The 20,262-nt window shown below is 40.1% G+C and overlaps 1 protein-coding gene across 1 annotated transcript in view; it reads right to left on the reverse strand.

Annotated features, from left to right (window-relative positions):
* LOC101862124 (mitogen-activated protein kinase kinase kinase 5) overlaps positions 1 to 20,262 on the reverse strand; it is a gene marked incomplete at its 3' end in the record, with an annotated part of 90,971 nt that continues 70,709 nt past the window's right edge. The window contains 12 exon segments of the mRNA XM_013084857.2: positions 1 to 288; positions 2,388 to 2,464; positions 3,496 to 3,599; positions 3,917 to 3,975; positions 5,063 to 5,155; positions 6,939 to 7,098; positions 8,516 to 8,621; positions 9,217 to 9,296; positions 12,985 to 13,017; positions 15,313 to 15,391; positions 16,313 to 16,378; positions 17,616 to 17,787. Coding sequence (XP_012940311.1) covers positions 219 to 288; positions 2,388 to 2,464; positions 3,496 to 3,599; positions 3,917 to 3,975; positions 5,063 to 5,155; positions 6,939 to 7,098; positions 8,516 to 8,621; positions 9,217 to 9,296; positions 12,985 to 13,017; positions 15,313 to 15,391; positions 16,313 to 16,378; positions 17,616 to 17,787 — 1,099 coding nt within the window.

The raw sequence follows: 20,262 nt of genomic DNA on the forward strand, positions 1-20,262 counted from the left end.
GGGGGAGAGAGGAGAATCACTGTGTGGAGGAAATCACTGTGTGGGGGAAATCACTGTGTGGGAGAAATCACTTGTGTCATTGGAAGTTATTTGCGTGGTCACTTGGGGGTCAAGAGAGTCCATGGTGCGGGGTGAGATAAGGCAGAGGGTGAGAGTCCCTGTACAATGAAGTGTCCAGCCAGCTATGTACGGAGGGAGCTTTCCCCCACCTCCCCGTTCTAGCCGTGGTCCAAGTCTTTGGTTCTGTGATCCAGGATGGCTCGCCACAAGCGACAGCGAAGGCCGCCTCTGAAATGAGGAGGAAAAAAAACAGAGACAGTTGAGATGGTTTTGTTTTTAGTAAGAGTTTTACGCAACACAATAAGGCCATATAAGTGCTGAAGATTAGAGGTGTTACAAGAGAGTAACAAACACAAAAAAGAACGAAGGGGAGATAAAGACAATAGATGTATGATAGGAAAGAAGGAGCAAACCACACCAGAGCACCCACCAACCACACCAGAGCACCCACCAACCACACCAGAGTTGAGACTGGCGGTTTCACGATTAAACCTCCAGGGACAACACAGCAGAGAAGGAAAATCTGCACATCACCAGCTGCTTTGTGCTGGCTTGCGCTAAATTCCAGTTTCTAACTTCTGGGGCATTCTGCCCTGTTTGTCACAGTTTCGATGAGCACCCTAGAAAAAATCAGGAGTGGGTGGCTCTACAGTGACTGGAGAGCTTCCATTGCAAATAGCCACCTCCTAAGAATTACATGGGTGTTCTGCCCTGGTCACGCCGGGGTGCATGGAAATGAGCGTGCTGATGAACTTGCTGGCAAAGCAACACCCACTGGCCGAATCATGCTCGACCCACCAATGGCGATCACCAGATGCAAGGAGAGCCTTCACAACCAAGAGGAGACAGACTCCCACACACTCAGCACGATAAAAGAAAAGTGTGTGCGGGGCACAGCGAAAAAAAGTTTGCTCCGAGGAGTGGTCAGGCGTGTCTCAAACCAGCTCCTCATGGAGACAATTAGCAGGAAGACCCTGAGGTGGACGCTGGAAAGGAGAGATGAGCAGCTATGGACATGTTCCGCCTGCTTTGATTCTAGCTCTGGATCCAAGTACTTCTGGGGGTTTTGGTCACAGCTGTCAGGCTGTTGAAAACCTTCCCTTTGGGCCCAAAACCACTACAATTAAAAGAATTTTGAAAAAGTAAGAACTTTCCGTGTGATCGCCATTTTCGAAAGACACCCATTATTATGATACTGTTTAACCCTTGAAGGCTGAAATAAAAACCACCAATTTATCAAAGCAAGGTTATTTCATACCAGTTTGAGAGTTTGGAAGATAATTTCAAAGTAAACGAGTCACTTATCAAATATCTACAATCTTGATTATGTACAGAAAGTGGCGGTTTAGCGGAGGAAATGGCAGTAGCGGAAAACTGAGGGGAAAAAAAGAATCAAAGAAAAACCATCCACTTTATTTTTCATTCACTTATGCTGGGCAATTCTATTTCATATTGTCATCTATGTCCTTCACCACACCGGCACATAGCAAAACACCAGTGCTCAGCATGTCTCCTCTCCCAGGGTATAAAATAGTGGCCACCCATCACTAATCTAATCATTATCACGACCAACATGAACATTTGAATTAAATAGAAATAATGAGAAATAAACACCACACATACATCTGACCACCAGATACATAACTATCATCATTGACCGAGACAGGTATGGTACGGGTACAACACTACTTTGAAACTACTATGAACAAGCAAAGCTGATAGGGTGAGTGGAAGTGGAGACGCTACCACGGTTACCCTTCAACGATCCACGAGCTAAAACTGCCATGGACTTGTAATTTGTGTTGTAGAAGACAATATGTGAGGCAGCGTGGTGGAATCAGGCTCTTGTCAATTTCGGGGATGTAGAGTTATTGGTATCATCTTAAAGCTTGTTCACTTTATTTGGATGAAAAAAATATCCATTTATCTTGAATGCAAGTCGAGATATTTGCAAAAGAAGGAGGTGGGGGACACCTGTTTTCAGAGGTAAAATTAGTGAGAAAATGGCTGCCAAAGATTAGTTATTTCCTTAGCTTAAGAGTCCGTGGTAACTGAAAATTTACATGTTTTGTGCCTTTAATCAACGTTCTTCAGAAACATCTACACAGCCAAAAAAACAAAATTTGATAAAAATTCACAAACCTGCGGAAAAATGCAAGTTTCTTCACTTTGATTATTTTGACGAGAGCCTGATTCCACCACGCTGCCTCACATATATGCTACAAAAAAGCCAATGACGAATACATATAACAAGCAGCCACAGGTGATATATATACATATATATATATAGCATGGGTAGCAAGGAGAGGTTTGAACATATATCTCACCGTATGTGAAGTTGTCGTATGTCTTCCCAGGTGACCAGTTCCAGAAGGTCGTTCAGAGTGTACTCTTCCTCACACACCTGTCATTGTACAAACAGACAGTTTCACTATGTGTCAAGGTGAACAAACAGACAGTTTCACTGTGTTTGAAGGTGAACATACAGAGTTTTATTATATTTACAGGTAAACAAAGGTTCATATATTTACAGGTAAACTAAGGTTCATATATTTACAGGTAAACTAAGGTTCATATATTCACAGGTAAACAAAAGGTTCATATATTCACAGGTAAATAAAGGTTCATATATTTACAGGTAAACTAAGGTTCATATATTTACAGATAAACCTAAGGTTCATATATTTTCAGGGAAACTAAGGTTCATATATTTACAGGTAAACTAAGGTTCCTATATTTACAGGTAAACTAAGGTTCATATATTTACAGGAAAACTAAGGTTCATATATTTACAGGTAAACAAACAGGAAATGTCAATATGTCTAAAGGTACAGGTATTTTTGTACAGCCAAGAAAGTTTCCCACTTAGACAATAAAGTACCACCTTATCGTAACTTATCTTAAACAAACAGTAAGTTAAACTATGTTTAAAGGTACTGGGAAACAAATTAAACATAGTTCGCTTTCTCTACAATAGAAATGTACCATAACTAAAATACACTGCAGCTCCAAAAAAAAGATATTTCTGAACAAGATATGTTGGGTCTTATTGTCTCCCTGCCATCAACCTATCTAAAAAAAATATAAAATTTTCATTTTCTTCAAGATTTCCAGGACCTTGACTTGCAATCCAAATCCCTTGAAAGTTGATCAAATCAGTTAGAGATCTAACTCACTGTTGCACAACAGTAACATAAAAATACAATTGGCGTGTTCGCTCCATCGCGACCTCAGTGCTTTCTTGTCCTATCTCAATTTTTTTTAACATTGAAAATGTGACTTCTTCGTAAGCTCACTCTTTGTTATGAACTGTTTTCACTGTTACTGAAATTGGAGATAGGACAAGGAAGCACCCAGGTCGTGTCATGGGTAGGAAGGGACACACAAGTCGACCTCAGAGACGAACAGTTTTGCTTTTGTACAGATCCCGCCTACCTTCTGGATGGATTCCTCGTCAAAGTTGAGCGATTTCATCCAGTCTATCAAGGCCTGGTCTCTCACCGCCTTCCCTGGGACTTCAATACTGCTGCTGCTTTGGTCTGAAACAGGGAACAACCGTACAGAGAAAGCTGTAAAATCTACTATAGTGGGAAAAAGTAAAATTTTATTCTGGTTTTAGTAAAGGTTTTGGGGCCAGCACAAGTCCAATTTGAACAGTACATAGGACACACAACAACATGAGACGTAATTTACTTTTTTGAAATCCATGACAGAGAGTTGTGCTCAAAGCAAGGCTACAAGATACATTTCACTAATCATATTCTAGATGGAGCAGCAGCCCCCAGATTCCCCCCCCCCCCAACCCCCGAAAAACGAAACCACACACATAAATTATTATTCTCATCCGTTTAGTTACCTAATGCGGGTGAGGTCTCTCGTGAAGTTCCAGCGCTTCCCTCACCAGTGAGAATTACTCTGAAAATAACAAACAAAACAAAACAAGTTCAAGAGTTTTAGTTTTAGTAAGCGTTTTACGGCACTTGCAACACAATAAGGTCATATAAGTGCTGAAGATTAGAAGTGCTACCAGAGAGTAACAAACACAAAAAAGGAGGGGAGATAAAGACGATAGATGTTTGATAGGAAAGAAGGAGCAAACCACACCAGAGTATCAGCCAACTGCCCATAAGTTCAAGAGAATATTTTGACAGGTTGACGAATGAGAAGAAGAAGAAGAAGACATGCTGACAACCCCCACCCCCTCAAATCTACGTTGCTCATTCTTCCATGGAGCCCTATTTTGTGCTTGCATTTAACCCTATCTGTACGCCCTGGGGTCAATTTGTACCCCCGGTGTTGTATTCTTCACATTTTAGAATACTTCTAGTGCGAAGATCTCTCTGAAACTTTCATTATTTTTCAAAAAATCACTTTGACAGACTGCTATACAAAGCGTACGGACCGGATTAACGAGTAAATTTCCTCTTTGGAAAGTGATGGCACAGAGTTCCCCACGTCGTATGAATACAATAATAAAACACACGTACGGATAGGGTTAAGATCCATCCCCCTCGAAAAGAACGAGCCACAATCTTTCAAAAATAGACACAGCATGCCCAGATAAACTTTCTCTTATACAGAATCCAGCCTGTTTTCAAGTGCATGTTTATTGAGCCCAAGACTCAAAGACTGTGTGACTACCATGACTGGAAAGGACTTTCTCTAATTTTTCACGACTCTGTACGAAGGAGAAAGGGAGAAGGAAACAGCTCTGAAGCAACACAGACGAACACAGTACCTGAGCTGTAACAAACAACACAGTACCTGAGCTGTAACAAACAACACAACATAGAGGACACAGTACCTGAGCTGTAACAAACAACACAACATAGAGGACACAGTACCTGAGCTGTAACAAACAACACAGTACCTGAGCTGTAACAAACAACACAACATAGAGGACACAGTACCTGAGCTGTAACAAACAACACAGTACCTGAGCTGTAACAAAAAACACAGTACCTGAGCTGTAACAAACAACACAATACAGAGGACACAGTACCTGAGCTGTAACAAGGACATCTTCTTCTCCTGTAGAGTTTGCTGGAGCAATAACTGGTATTGACGCTGTGCCTCCACCAATTCCTGCAAGACTCTGAGGGGGAGAGAGAAAGAATATGTTAATTATGAATGGCGTTCATATACTCTAAAGTATCAAATAAACCTTAAACCACGAGGAGATTGTCTTATAGATGTAACTCAATAGAATGACCAAACACAAAATGAGAATAGACATCTGCTTTCCTCTTGAAAAAAAAGAATGGTGATCTGAACATATAACCTCAAATTGTATGGATTGAATTATCTAATTTAACGTATTCATACAAGGTATCTGATCCCATACAATCGGCGGATTCCAAGTAGTGTCCTTTTAGAAATTTTGATTTATAATAATAATATTGCTCCATTTATTATTTTAATATTATTTCATTATTTTACTCAAATCAATTCTATTGTTAGTATTATTGTTTTTTATATTGATGTTATGACCGTGTTTCTTCTTCTTCTTCTTTTCATTATCAATATTTGTATTATGATAATCATTAGTATTATTTATTTATTTATTTATTCATTATTTATGTATTTATTTATTTATGTATTTATTTATTTATTATTTAATTGGTGTTTTTTTTCTTAATTATCATTAATACTGCCCTTAATCCATAAACGTGTTATCCATAAAAATAGACGGTAACATAAATGATGACACTATGGGGGGGGGGGGGTGATGAGAAGGGGTGGGGGGAGGGGGGGAGGCAATTACAGCGAATTATAGGCGATTTCTAGGTTGAGAACCATAGATATGGGGTACATAGAAGCGGAAGCAATAAATTGGCTAAAACAGCACCTGGACATGGATGGCTGGTGCCTCTATAAATAAATCATTGATGGTCAGGTCAGGTATCAAATAAGCGTGTGTCAATGGCTTAGAATACTGAATAAACTTACTGTACTTTACTTTGTACTTTGTTAACCCTATCCGTACGTCTGGGGTCATTTTGTGCCCCAGGGGTCGTATTCTTCAAATTTTAGAATACTTCTAGTGCAAAGATCTCTTTGAAACTTTCAGCATTTCTCAAAAAATCATTTTGATAGACTGCTATGCAAAGCGTACGGGTGGATTAATGAGTAGATTTCCTCTTTGGAAAGTGGTGGCACAGAGTTCCTCACGTCGTATGGATACGATAGTAAAACACGATGTACGGTTAGGGTTAAACATTTTCAGTTGGTAGGAAATTTTGAAAGTGGTAACAAAAGCAGAAGACAGAACATAGCTAGAGAGCGGGAAAGGAGACAATTTTAGAGAAGAAAATTTTTCGGTCGCTACCCGGATTCGAACCTGGGACCTTTGAATGAGAGGCGAACTCCTTAACCTCTAGGCCAAGAGAGCCCCCTTACTTTACTTTACTTTGTACATTTGTTACAAAAAGATACGCCTGTAGCTTACTTCACTTTACTTTGTACTTTGTTACAAAAAGATATGTGAGACGTGCTGACAAAATGAGTTACTTCTCGCAATCCGCAAATTGTAATGGAGATATTGGTCAAAAATCGACATTAGGGTCAAGTTGATATAATATTTTCTATTGATGCCATATTCTTTGTATACCCTGTCTTTTATTATTTCATACTTATAAATAGCAAAAACTTCACCTACAAGAGTGATGTATCTATTTCCATCTGGCTCGATGAATCCGAGAAGTAACTCATTTTGTCAGCACTCTTCACATATGCCTGTAGCTTACTTTACTTTACTTTGTTCCAAAAAGATACGCCTGTAGCTTACTTCACTTTACTTTGTACTTTGTTACAAAAAGATACACCTGTAGCTTACTTTATTTTACTTAATGTTACAAACAGACACGACAGTGACTTACTTGAGGTTTTCGTCCTGCAGCTGCGAGACCTGTGCCACCATGTCGGCGCTGGCCTGCTTGTAGTAGCTGTGAGCCTTGCCCGAGTTGGCCGAGGACACGCCCGACGTGGCCACTTCCTCTTCCCCTCGAGTGTCCTCCCCGCGGAGGTTCGCACCCAGCTCTGTGCACAGACACAAGGGGGTCAGACGGTTTAGTTTGAGTAAGAATTTTACGACACTGGCAACACAATAAGGTCATATAAGTGCCGAAGATTAGAGGTGTCACAAGAGAGTAACAAACACAAAATAGAAGGAGGAGAGATAAGGACGACGGATGTTTGAAAGGAAAGAAGGAGCAAATCGCACCAGAGCACCCGCCAACCACTCACGTAAGAATTTTAACACTGGCAACACAATTAGGTCATAAAAGTGGAGAAGATTAGAGACGTAACTACACAGTAATATACAAATAAAAGAAGGAGAAGAGATAAGGGTGGTAGATGTTTGATAGGAAAGAAGAGCAAACCACACCCAAGCAACCTGACTGCTGTAAGGCAGACAAGAGGATCGCTCATTTGTTTAAAAAGCAGAGTTTTAAAAGTTTTAGTAGAAGTTTTACGGCGCTCGCAACTGCATAAGGTCAAATGAGCACCAGAAGATTAGAGGTGTTACAAGAGAGTAACAAACATAAAAAAGGAGGGGAGATAAGGACGATAGATGTTTGATAGGAAAGAAGAAGCAAACCACACCAGAGCACCCGCCAACCACCCACAAAAGCAGAGTAGGTAGGGAGAGTCTTGATTGATTTGCAGACAAAAAAAGTTTCATTTAAAATGTTTAAAATTTGGTTTCTTGAATCGACTCGTCGTTTTGCCACGTAGGCTTCCTCAGGAGCAACTGAGATTGTTCATTTGTCTGTCTATGTCAAAGAAAAGCCTATTGACGGTATCGGACATAACTTTTAAAAAAAAGTTATGCATCAATACTTGAAGAATTTTTAGAGCACAGCGACACAATAATATCCACTGAAGGCTTGGCAAAAGCAAAGTAAAAGAAAAAAATAAATATATGGACAGTAAAGATATAGGATCTTATTCTGCTGGGGACATCCTTCAACGACACACAAAATGGGAAAACTATTGGGAAATTGAGAGGACCCTCCAAGGATAAGGCATAACGCTTTGAAAACAAGACAGAAGCCCATGATCTGCGCACATCCACAAGTGGATATACAGTTTTTATAGGCTCAAAATGTGTCAAACTCCTGTCTGCCAGAATTGGTCACACTGCCTTCGTACACAGACGTGGCAGAATGTGGCTCCCCTTGAGAGAAAGCTCTATGGCAGTCTCTCAGAGTATAAGCGAACTGCACAGTTTGTACGCAACATGGGACTGACTGTCTCGCTGCTGTCATCGAGAATGAGGAAGAAGAAGAAGCAGGTCACACTAGTTATGGCAAAAGCCACAAGTCCTCTTAACCCTTTTGTCTTCTATTTTGCTTACAAAATATTCTCCAGTGCAGATACACTGGTCGTCGTCAAACATTGACTGACAACCTATTATTATCAACATTATCATTATGATTATTATAAAGATTACCTGGAGAGAGTATGGTGATGGCCACTTGCACGGCTCCCCTCAGTAAGTTGTCCAGGGCAAACATCCAGTGTGGTTTGATGCTGTGGGCCCGTAGGTTCATGCTTACCTGGTAGAGAGACACACACAGGGGGGTATAATATTGTGGTCAAACGTAGGGATAAGGGGGACATAGACACACACAGGGGGGTATAATATTGTGGTCAAACGTAGGGACAAGGGGACATAGACACACACAGGGGGGTATAATATTGTGGTCAAATGATACGTCCTAGACACACACAAGGAAGTATACAGTCAAACGTAGTGGTAAGCGAAGGAGACGGAGATGGAAAGGAAGGGAGAGGGTTTGGATGGGAGGAAGGGAGAGGGCTAAGATAAGAGGGGAAGGCTTTGGACGGAAGGAAGGGGAGGGTTCAGACCAGCCTTCAGTTTTGAGGATCACAAAATAATGTAAAATCTTGAATACTATACACTTCAAAAGAAACAATTTAGATTTCGAAGGAGGCGGGTTATTAAAAAAAACAAACCCACAGCACATGCTATTCAAATAGCATAAATTTTGTCACATCAGAATTTGAAAGTCAATGAAGTTTTGTTTCCCCCCCCAAAAGACACAGCACAAGGTAAAGATTACACGGGTCGGCCGTGAACAACACAACAAACAACACAACATGCAGCACGACACGCAACACAACACTCACCGCGTCCTGAAAGACGTAGAGGGCCAGCTGTATCTCCATCAGAGCAGACGCGTCAAACTGGACGTATTCCCGCAGGTTGTCTGCAACACCAGAGAGAGAGAGAGAGAAATAGAAAGAGAGCATAGAAACAACGGAATGCTTAAGGCTGTTTTAAAAAAAAAGTAATATCCCTAGAGCTGAGATGTTCCAACTCCTAGACTGGGGACCAAAGTTGTTCTATTTTTATCAACTGACTTCTAGAGGCCCTCATGAAAAGTTCTGAGACATATATAATATATAGAGAGAGGTTTATAAAAAAACAGGTGTTTTAGTTTTTTTAATGTTTAGTTTTAGTAGTTTCACTGCCCTGCAACACAATTAGGTCACACACGTGCCTTAGACAAGAGGCGTTAATAGAGAGAAACTTATTACAAAGAAAAGAAGCAGAGACAATGATGATAGATGTTTGACAGGAAAAAAGTGACAAATCATATCAGAGCACTCGCTGCAAATCACTTATAACCCCCCCCCCCCCTTTTTCCTCCAAAGTGTGGGGTAACCACAGTTTCTCCACTATGTGGGGTAACCATAGTTTCTCCATTACCTTTTACACAAAAGTATAGATTGTGAAGCGCATAGAGCTTGCTGTTGAGCGGGGATAGTTGCGCTATACAAATGCTGTCTATCATTATTATGCTGCCCTATCAGAGCTCTCTTTACACAATCATTTAGTGTGGACCTAAAGTCCTATATAGTGAAGGATGAAAAATGTAAAATTTTACAGTTCCATTGACCCAATTTAGATCATTTAGGAGGCAGGATGCTTAAACCCCACCAGTCAGGGTCAACCAGCAACAAGATCTCAGTGCTTTCTTGTCCTATCTCCATTTTTCTAAACCCTATCCGCACGTCGAGTTTTACTATCGTATCCATACGACGTAGGAAACTCTGTGCCACCACTTTCAAAGAGGAAATTTACTTGACAATCCGATCCGTACGCTTTGCATAGCAATCTGTCAAAATGATTTTTTGAGAAACACTGAAAGTTTCAAAGAGATCTTCGTACTAGAATTATTCTAAAATGTGAAGAATACAACCCCGGGGGTACAAAATGACCTCAGGGCGTATGGATAGGGTTAACATTGAGAATGTGACTTCTTCTTAAGCTCCCTCTTCGTTAAGAACTGTTTTCACAGTTATTAAAAATGGAGATAGGACATACAATGTCCTAGAAGAAACGTGGAAATGCTCCATAAGAATTCTCCCCACACAAGAATTGAACTCAGATCTGCATGCAACGGCAAAAAGCCTAACTGCTTCACCACAGGCAGGTTGGTTTCGAAAGTCCCACTTCCGAAAGGGAAATACTGGGAATTGTGTCAGTGAGGCAGAAAAACAATTAATAAAAAACGAACAAAGACTCCATTTTCTTTTTTAAAACAGTGAAAACAGTTCATTCCCCAAAATTTGGTTAACAGACTTCCGGGGTCCATTGAGTTTGAGCTCACTTTTTTATTTTTAAAAGATAGGTCGAAATCCTAACATAGATCTCCAGTTCATATAGGTTTGTACTTGTGCGCCAAATTTCAGGCTGTTGTTTCAATATTTACTATGAAATTTTTCTGCATTAAGAAACTGGTTTGAAAATCCAAGATGGCCGCCACAGAGACCCATATTTCAGAAAAAATCAACAAATTCACGCTTAGTACCTACTATTAACCTATGAACTTTGTGCACAATTACATGAAAGTGAAAAAAGTCATTCGTTTAGAAAAATTTTCCCGGAGTGTACGTCTTCCCTTAAAAGCCACCTTGATCAAAATCCAAGTATCTTTGTTATAGTAAGCATTTTACGGCACTTGCAACACAATTAGGTCATATAAGTGCCGAAGATTAGAGGAGTCACAAGAGAGTAACAAACACAAAAAAGAAGGAGAAGAGGTAAGGATGATAGACGTTTGATAGGAAAGAAAGGAGCAAACCACACCAGAGCACCAGTCAACCACCCACTCCAAGTATCTACACGACGTCCACCTTCCACCCACCCACCATCAGGAAGGTTGGTGAAATACTGTTCAGTGTACGACAGTGTTAATGAAAGACATAACAGTTACAGGAGTGCAAAACTGAATGTTAAAAACAACAGCAGGGATCATGCAGCTTAGCATTTTGTTTTGGTTGCATTAACAGAAAAATAGGACTGGACAGAACAACGAACGTTATGGGACAGGAAAAGGGGTGGAGAGGGGGAGAGGGAAGAATTATTATGTTGAAATGAGTCAACTGCCCCTCTACTCAGTGATGGCTACATTTTCCCAGGAATTGAGTAGGACAATACAGACAGAGAAAAGAAGTAGAAGGAGCAGATCACACTACAGACCGCGCACCAACTACTGCTACTGTTTTCCACACTACGTCCACCTGCAAGTGCTGCGGAGCGAAAAAGCTAAATAGTCGGTGAAAGAGAAGCCTGTCGAGACAGACGAGAACAAACACATACAGGTGACGACTTGCATAGCTATGACATGATAATGCAACCAATAGCAGAGTACGAAGCATCCGGGTAGCAGTAGTGACAAATAGACGGTGACACGCAACTAAATACTTTTTACTTTTGCTATGACAGTCTAAATTGTCCAAGACGGCCTACCATTGTTGAGGAAAAAAGTTGTTGTCTTAGACAAGTAGGTGTCTTGGACAGTGTCGTTCGAATATGTGAGGCAGAGTGGTGAAACCACGCACTTGTCAAAATTATGAAATTGAAGAAACTGGAATTTTTTCCGCAGGTTTGTGGATTTTTATTTAATTTTCATTTTTTGGCTCAACACCTTTCATGCCCACTAAAGAATATATTTCTGTGTGTTTTTTTCTGAAAAATGTTGATTAAAGGCACAAAAAAAGTAAATTTTCAGTTTCCACCGACTCTCAAGCTAAGGAAATAACTAATCTTTGGCAGCCATTTTCTCACTAATTTTAGCTTTGAAACCAGGTGACCCCCACCTACTTCTCTCACAAACATCTCGACTTGTATTCAAGATAAATCGAATTTTTTTTCATAAAAAGCAAGACAAATGAACAAACTTTAGGATGATACCAATAACTCCACATGCCCAAAAATTGATGAGAGCCTGATTCCACTGGGTTGTGACATTTATTGAAAAAAAAAAATGCAAGGGGGAAAAGTGGGAAGCTGTCATTTGTACAGGTGACTGTCTTGGACAGGTGGCTGATAGACAGGTTAACTGAAGTTTCCCATGAGCCCCGTCACATATTTTAAAGTCTACCGAATCATTTTACTTGACCGTCGAGACAAAAATGCTGGATAGAGCTGTGAAGGGAGTTTATGTGTTTGTCTGTCATGCATGTCATAATTTTCACCTCGCAAAACCCTACTCTAAGACCCATCTACAACTCAAGACTCTCTCACTGAAAGTGTTTTACAAATGAAACATAGGGAATGGCTACTGAAATTTGGAGGTAGGGATACCTCAAAGGGGCAGGTTATAAAATCAAAACAAAATTTCAGTGTAAAAAAAATCAGTCCGTGAAAATACCCCAGGCAAATCACGCCTAGCATATTCTTATATTCTTATACATCATAAAAAAAACAACCAATATCTATCGCAAAAAAGATTCTAAGCAGCACTTTCCAGATAGAAGTCCAGCAATTTTGAACCTTGAGAAGCAGTCCTAAAAAAGACGAAGCATATAAATATATACATCACTCTCCTTAATCTTCTGCCTACATTTTTTTTAGTTGCGTGTTCCGAATAAAGAAGATAAACAAACCATGATTTCCGATATCTGCTCCACACCTCCCACCTAGACAGAGAGAGAGAAAGAGAGAGAGAAAGATCGGTGTTTACTTGTGACAGTCCAGACAGGACCGCTGTGTCTGGGCACATGGCCCGGACGTTCAGGGGGTCAGATAGTGCATCATGAACTTGAACACATAAAAAAACAACCTTTCCTGCTACCTGCAGGTGAAACAAAACTAAACGCCTTCAATCTCCTTTAGATGATTTGGCCTTCAGTGAAGTAAAGTTGTTCCCGCATTCGATCCGGACATTGGAGATTGCCCTGTTAATGTTAGTGAGACAACTTCCTGGGCCTTTGGCATATTGCGGTAGGGAGGCCAGTTCCTTTCCACGCCGCCTTTACTTCTCTAACTCAAAGTCAGGTACCCACTACTGCTGGGTGGGCAAGAAGGGGCGAAAAAATCTGTGTACGAACCGAGGCTCGAACATGGACTTTCCACTTGGCCTTCAGTGCACATCATAATTTTTCCACAGCAAAAACAGGTAGTTAAGTATAGCTCAGACCCACACGCTGAACATATTTTAATAGTGCATGACTAAAGAGAATAAAATGAATTAGTGGAGAGGGTTAATTGTCATGAAAAGTCAACATATCAATTCACACATCAGCTGAAACTAGGAAGATTAAACTACTCAAAATCAAGCAAATTCTTAGAGCACACAGCAGACACACAAATAAAAAAATAAAAAAACTTGTCTAAGACAGACAACCGCCCATTATAGAGGAGAGAAGCGGTCATCGTAGACAGGTGGTCACCTTAGACATGTGGTCACCTTAGACAGTGTCATTATAATATTGAGGAAAAATCCCCAGAAGGCTATGGGAAGTTTTTTAAATAATTTTTTTTATAGTAGAGGGTTATACGGCGCTCGCACCTGCATAAGGTCATATGAGTGCCAAGGGGTGGGTGTCAACAGAGAAGTCTTTAAAGGGAATCAGACTTAAGACTGCTCACCTCTCTAGCTTCAACAGCACGAGGTCTGCTTCGACTATCAAGGCACCCCAAAATAGCAGGTCACAAGGGAGTGACAAACATACAAAGAAGTAGAGGAAAATGACAAAAGTAAGGATCAGGAAAGAAAAAGCAGCAGTTCCCTGTTGTAGATCAGGCACAGTTATGAGCGTGACATGAATCAGCCCATTTACAATTCTACTGTGCTTGAACGAGAAATGTCCCCCCTTTGGGAATGGCCTAAAGACACTTCAGTCAGTGGCACTGCCCCGCGGGGTAATGGGAGAAGTGAAAAGTGGTCATTTGTACAGATGAAGAGTAGGAAGGCCATAAGCCATAGATAAAACTAGCTGGGCCCCCTTTCAATGAAAGGAATGATCGGTGCTTTTATACATGTATCAACTAAAAGTCATTGGCCTACTATATTTATACTCTACTGGAATGGGGCAATAAATCTTGAGAGATGCAAAAATTTCCAAGGTCTAGATCTATACTCTAAAAAACAAAATGCGCCTCGCGAAATATCACTTCCGGATTTTCTAAAATTAGAGAGACAGAAGCGTCGGCCTACAAAAGCGATCGGCGAAATAAAGAAAATTAGCTTTTTGCAGCAAAACTGTCTCAAAACTGAACAAACCAAGGGCGTCATGATCTGGAGAATATTTTTAAGAATCTTTTGTCGAAAACCGCATGTCGATCGATGCAGCCAATAAAAAGCCTTTTGAATAGCAAAATTCGGCCACCACAAATAGATAATAGAAGACAAAAAGACAGCCGCTTCTTATGTGTTTCATCCAAGCTATGTAATAAAACAGTTCAAAACACATTCGAACCTTTTCTTAAATCTTGGGAAAGTGTTTGAGTTGGAGTAAACAGAAGCCCATCAATAGCAAAATAATGGTCGTATATAGTTCAGAGAAGCAAGACAGATAGACAGAAGCAACAGAAAGGACCTCAGAGTAGCACCCTCTAATCACCCGCTGGAAAACTGTTGACTTGGCCCCCGCGGATAAATCTAACCCCGGAGGGAGAGAAGAGGCAATAAAGTTATACCCCCCCCCCCCCCCCCCGGAGAGAGGAGGTGATAGTATCATATCCCCAGAGAGTTTTAGTTTCAGTAAAAGTTTTACAGCCCTTGCAGCACAATAAGGTCATACAAGTGCCGAAGAATAGATGAGTTACAAGAGAGTAACATACACAAAAAAGAAGGAGGAGAGATAAGGACGATAGAAGTTTGATAGGAAATAAGGAGCAGACCACACCAGAGCACCCGCCAACTGCCCACTATCCCTGGAGAAAGGAGGCGATAATATGATACCCCAAAAGCGGAGGCAGTTTTGGTTTACCTATTGCTTCTTTGATGGACATGGTGGACTGGTCCAGGATGTAAGACTTGATCCCCACCAGCAGACACATCAGGTGTTCCTGGCAGGGGAAACGCACGACATGCTTTTATATATATGTAAATACTTCATTTTGAGTCAAGTGAGAGTACAGAAAAAACACGACACTCTCTTATACATATGTAAATACTTCATTTGAGTCAAGTGAGAGTACAGAAAAAACACGACACTCTCTTATACATATGTAAATACTTCATTTGAGTCAAGTGAGAGTACAGAAAAAACACGACACTCTCTTATACATATGTAAATACTTCATTTGAGTCAAGTGAGAGTACAGAAAAAACACGACACTCTCTTATACATATGTAAATACTTCATTTGAGTCAAGTGAGAGTTAAAAAAAAAGCATATTGTTTCAGTTTTAGTAAGAGTTTTAAGGCACTTGCAACACAATAAGGTCATATAAGTGCTGAAGATTAGAGGCGTTACAATACAGTAACAAACAAAAAACAAAAAGGAGGAGAAATATGGACGATAGATATTTGATGGGAAAGAAAAAGCAAACCACACTATAGCATTCCTAAACCATTCACTATTGTCTGTTTGGGGTGGTATCAAAGAATGAGTGCAGGCAAGCATAAGCAACCGTGCTTATGTGCACATATGTGAGCGTCTCTCTCTCTCTGTGTTCTCTCTGTGTGTGTGTGTGTGTGTGTGTGTGTTTACATGCGCGAGTGGTGGGTATGTCGGTATGGGATAGAAAAAGAGGGATACAGCTGATAGAGTAACCCTCTTCCACAAGCAGAGAGAGAGAGAGAGAGAGAGAGACTGAGAGAAAGACAGAGAGAGACAGCGAGAGACAGACAGACACACAGAGACACAGATACAAGAGAGAAAAAGATAGAGAGAGAGAGAGAGAGACAGACAGAGAAAGAGAGACAGAGACAGAAACAGAGACTGACAGACAGACAGAGACAGATACACACAGACAACGACATACCGCTGTGAGCTTTGGGCTGGAGATGGTGGCGTCTCGGTGCAGCATGTCCAGCCAGTTGGCGCAGATCTGAGGACATACATTGTAGTTGTCTTTTCAGTAAATGTTTTACAGCACTCGCAACACAATAAGGTCATATTAGTGCCAAAGACGAGGAGAGTTACAAGAGAGTTTTTAAAATTTATTTTTTAAAAATTTAGTAATAGTGTTACGGCACTTCCAACACAATAAGGTCATATTAGTGCAGAAGATTAGAGGTGTTACAAGAGAGTAACAAACACGAAAAAGAAGGAGGGGAGTTAAGGACGATAGATGTTTTTAGTTTCGTAAGTGTTTTACGGCATTTGCAACACAATAAGGTCATATAAATCAGTGCCAAAGACAAGAAGAGTTACAAGAGTTTTTTGTTTAAAAAAAAATATTTTAGCAAGTCTTTCGGAACTTGCAACACAGTAAGGTCATATAAGTGCCGAAGATTAGAGGTGTTACAAGAGAGTAACAAACATAAAAAAGAAGGAGGAGAGATAAAGACGATAGTAGTTTGATAAGAAAGAAAGAGCAGATGACACCAAAGCACCCACTAACCACCCACAACAAATATTGTAACTGCCATGTAATTATAGTACCACAAAAAAAGAGAGTAGAAGAGGGCAGACGAAACAAGGTCACCCACCAACCACCCTCAAAAGAACAACAAAATGGCCAAATGTCACTCACAATGGCATGCTGACAACTGTAATGTTAAAATGTCTCACATTATCTAGTACCTTTCTTCAAACACAAATTAAAGTAAAAAAACCTGGAATATTACTCCACTTGTTTTAGTTTAGTTTTAGTAGAGGTTTTACTGCACTCTCAACTGCATAAGGTCATATGAGCGCCAAGGGGTGGGTGTCAACAGAGAAGTCCTTACAGGGAATCAGGCTTACGCTGCTCACCTCTCTAGCTTCAACAGCACAAAGTCTGCTTCAACTATCAAGGCACCCTGGAAATAGCGGGTCACAAGAGAGTGACAAACATACAAAAGAAATAGAGGAAAAATTACAATAGAAAGGATGAGGAAAGAAAAAGCAGCAGTTCCCTGTTGCAATTCAGGCACAGTTAAGAGCTTGACATTGATGAATCAGCCCATTTACAATTACAATTCTACTGTGCATAAGAACTCAAAATGTTAATATCCCCCCTTTGGGAATGGCCTAAAGACACTTCGGTCATTAGCACTGCCTGCCGCAGGGGGTATTACTCCACTTGATAAGACAAATAAGATAAGAAACTTAGAACTATTTTTAGTAACACCCCAACGCACCTTGTCGGAGTCCTGGTCCAGAATGTGCACAAGCGTCTGCCGTCGCTCCGAGTCCTTGCGGAGCATGTAGAAGCCGCCCTCCTTGGAGAAAGAGCTCTCGTGGGACTCGATGTCTGGAGACAGGAGGTAGGTCTGTACAGGGCTGGTGTCTGTGGACATGTTAGACTCCGAGCTGCAACACAAAGAGAGAGAGGCAGCTTTTAGTTTTGGTAAGTTAAGTGTTTTGCAGCACTTGCAACACAATAAGATCATATAAGTGCCGAAGATTAGAGGTGTTACAAGAGAGTTTTTGTTTAGTTTTAGTAGAGGTTTTACGGCACTTGCAACACAATACGGTCATATAAGTGCCGAAGAATAGATGTGCTACCAGAGAGTAACAAACACAAAAAAGGAGGGGAGATAAAGACGACAGATGTTTGATAGGAAAGAAGGAGCAAACCACACCAGAGCATCCATCAACCGCCTACAAACACAGAGGGAGAGAGAACACATCACACAACACTTAGATCTAGAGATGGTCGTGGCCTGGGGGGGGGGGGCTGCTCAGACAGCAACATGTGTAAGCATCCCCACAGATATGCTAGACACATGCACGAACACAGATGTGAGCACATGGACCACATACACATGAATCACACACTCAAACACACACAGACTCACACACACACACACACACACATGCACGCAAACACACACATGGAAGTAGGTATACAGTCTACACACACACACACATGCACACACACACACATAAATATACTTTTTTTTATACCTTTATCAGAACTAAATGCCTCAAATAAAGCAACTCTAGCTGGCGCAATAATTACGTAAACGCGCACACCTACACAAAAAAACCACACACACATACACATGTACATGGATTTGCACTTTAGAATAAATAAATGATAAGAACAATACTGACTTAACACACACAAACTCTCTCTTTCTCTCTCTCTCTCTCTCTCTCTCTCTCTCTCTCTCTCTCTCTCTCTCTCTTTCATACTTTAAACAAGCACACACTCACACATGCAAATAAAGACACACAAGAGGATTTATTCAACGACTCACGCCAGAATTCTGAAGAAATAATATAAAAATAAGACACTCATTTACTAAACTAGTGAAGAGGTGGCCTAGTTTCAATAATTGGTAAAATAACTTAATCAATGACCTTTAACAATGAGTTACTTTAACAATGAGTTACTTTATAACTGAGTTACATGAGAGTAAAAACAAATCATGGAAAAGATAGAGGCCCAAAAACAAACAGAAAAGAAAAGTAATGTGAAACTATACCTGGGCCAGGAAATATTGGCTTATAGAAAGAAACAGTAACATGGCATTAAATCAGGGTCGAGACAAACAAAACAACAAACAAAACAACAAACAAGTTTGCAGGAAGGCATAATAAAATGAGCCAAAAATAATCTGAGTGACGAGTCAGGAAATATTCGAAGGTGGAAAAGAACAGCAATAATGATATTGAATCTGAGTCAAGAAATATTCAAAGACGGAAAAGAAACAGAAATAAAGACACTAAATGTGGGTCAAGAAATATAATAAGATGGAAAGGAACATGCATTTCTTTCACTGGAGATCAGAATTATTATCTTATCTAAATATAATACAAATCTGGGTCAAGAAATACCAGAAGAACAATTATATACAAAATATGGATCAAGAAATAAGAGAGAACAGAAAGGAAGATTCACCTCATACAAATTACAGCATTATCATATAAATTATGCGCCAAGAAATATGAGAAAGCAGAAAGAAAGATTCACCTCAATCAAATTATAGTAGGCATCATACAAATCATGCGCCAAGAAATATAAGAGAGATATAAACAAAAGTAATATCTTTTTTTTTTAATGCGCAGAGAAATATATAATGGTAGAAAAGAACATAATATGAGAAGTTAGAAATGTAAATTCAAATTATTAATAAAATATGGACCGAGAAATATGAAAAGAACAGAAAAGAATAGTAATGTCATACAAGATATGCAGCTAGAACTTAGAAATATGAGACGTTTAATTCATAAGGAAGATATATTTCATAGATATTACGCTAAGAAAAATGAGAAGTTAAAAAGGAAGAGTGCTATATATATTACTGGAGTACATAGTTTTTCTATCGGAAAGAGAACATTTCTACCAAGAGTAGTGTTTCCGCCAAAGCACTCATCACTCACACAACAAATGCGAGCACACGAAGGATCGCACATCTACAAAAACACGCGTTGTAATATCACATATTATATTATGTGTACAATTCTTCATGGCTACAATCCTTCAGGTGTGTGAGCTGCATGTTGGAGAGAAACACTGAACAGCGGTGCATTCATCATTCAGATACAACAGAACACTATGCAGACAAAAACACAAAAGCTTAAGACAAAACAAAGTCCCAAAACAAAACAAAACAAACAACAACAAACAAAACAAAAGTGAGTACATAAAAAGGTGATATAATACAAACAAATCAAAGGTTGTGCGTGTGTGTGTGTGTGTGGGGGGGGTGAATATGTGTGTGTTTGTGTGTGCGTGTGTGAGTGAGTGTGTGTGCGAGTAAGTGAGTGTGTGCCCATGTGTGTGTTTATGTGGGTGTGACAGAGAGAGACCTAGGGAGGGAGGGAGGGAGGGAGGGA

This window comes from Aplysia californica, unplaced genomic scaffold, assembly GCF_000002075.1.
Source record: "Aplysia californica isolate F4 #8 unplaced genomic scaffold, AplCal3.0 scaffold00323, whole genome shotgun sequence".
Lineage (NCBI taxonomy): Eukaryota > Metazoa > Mollusca > Gastropoda > Aplysiida > Aplysiidae > Aplysia > Aplysia californica.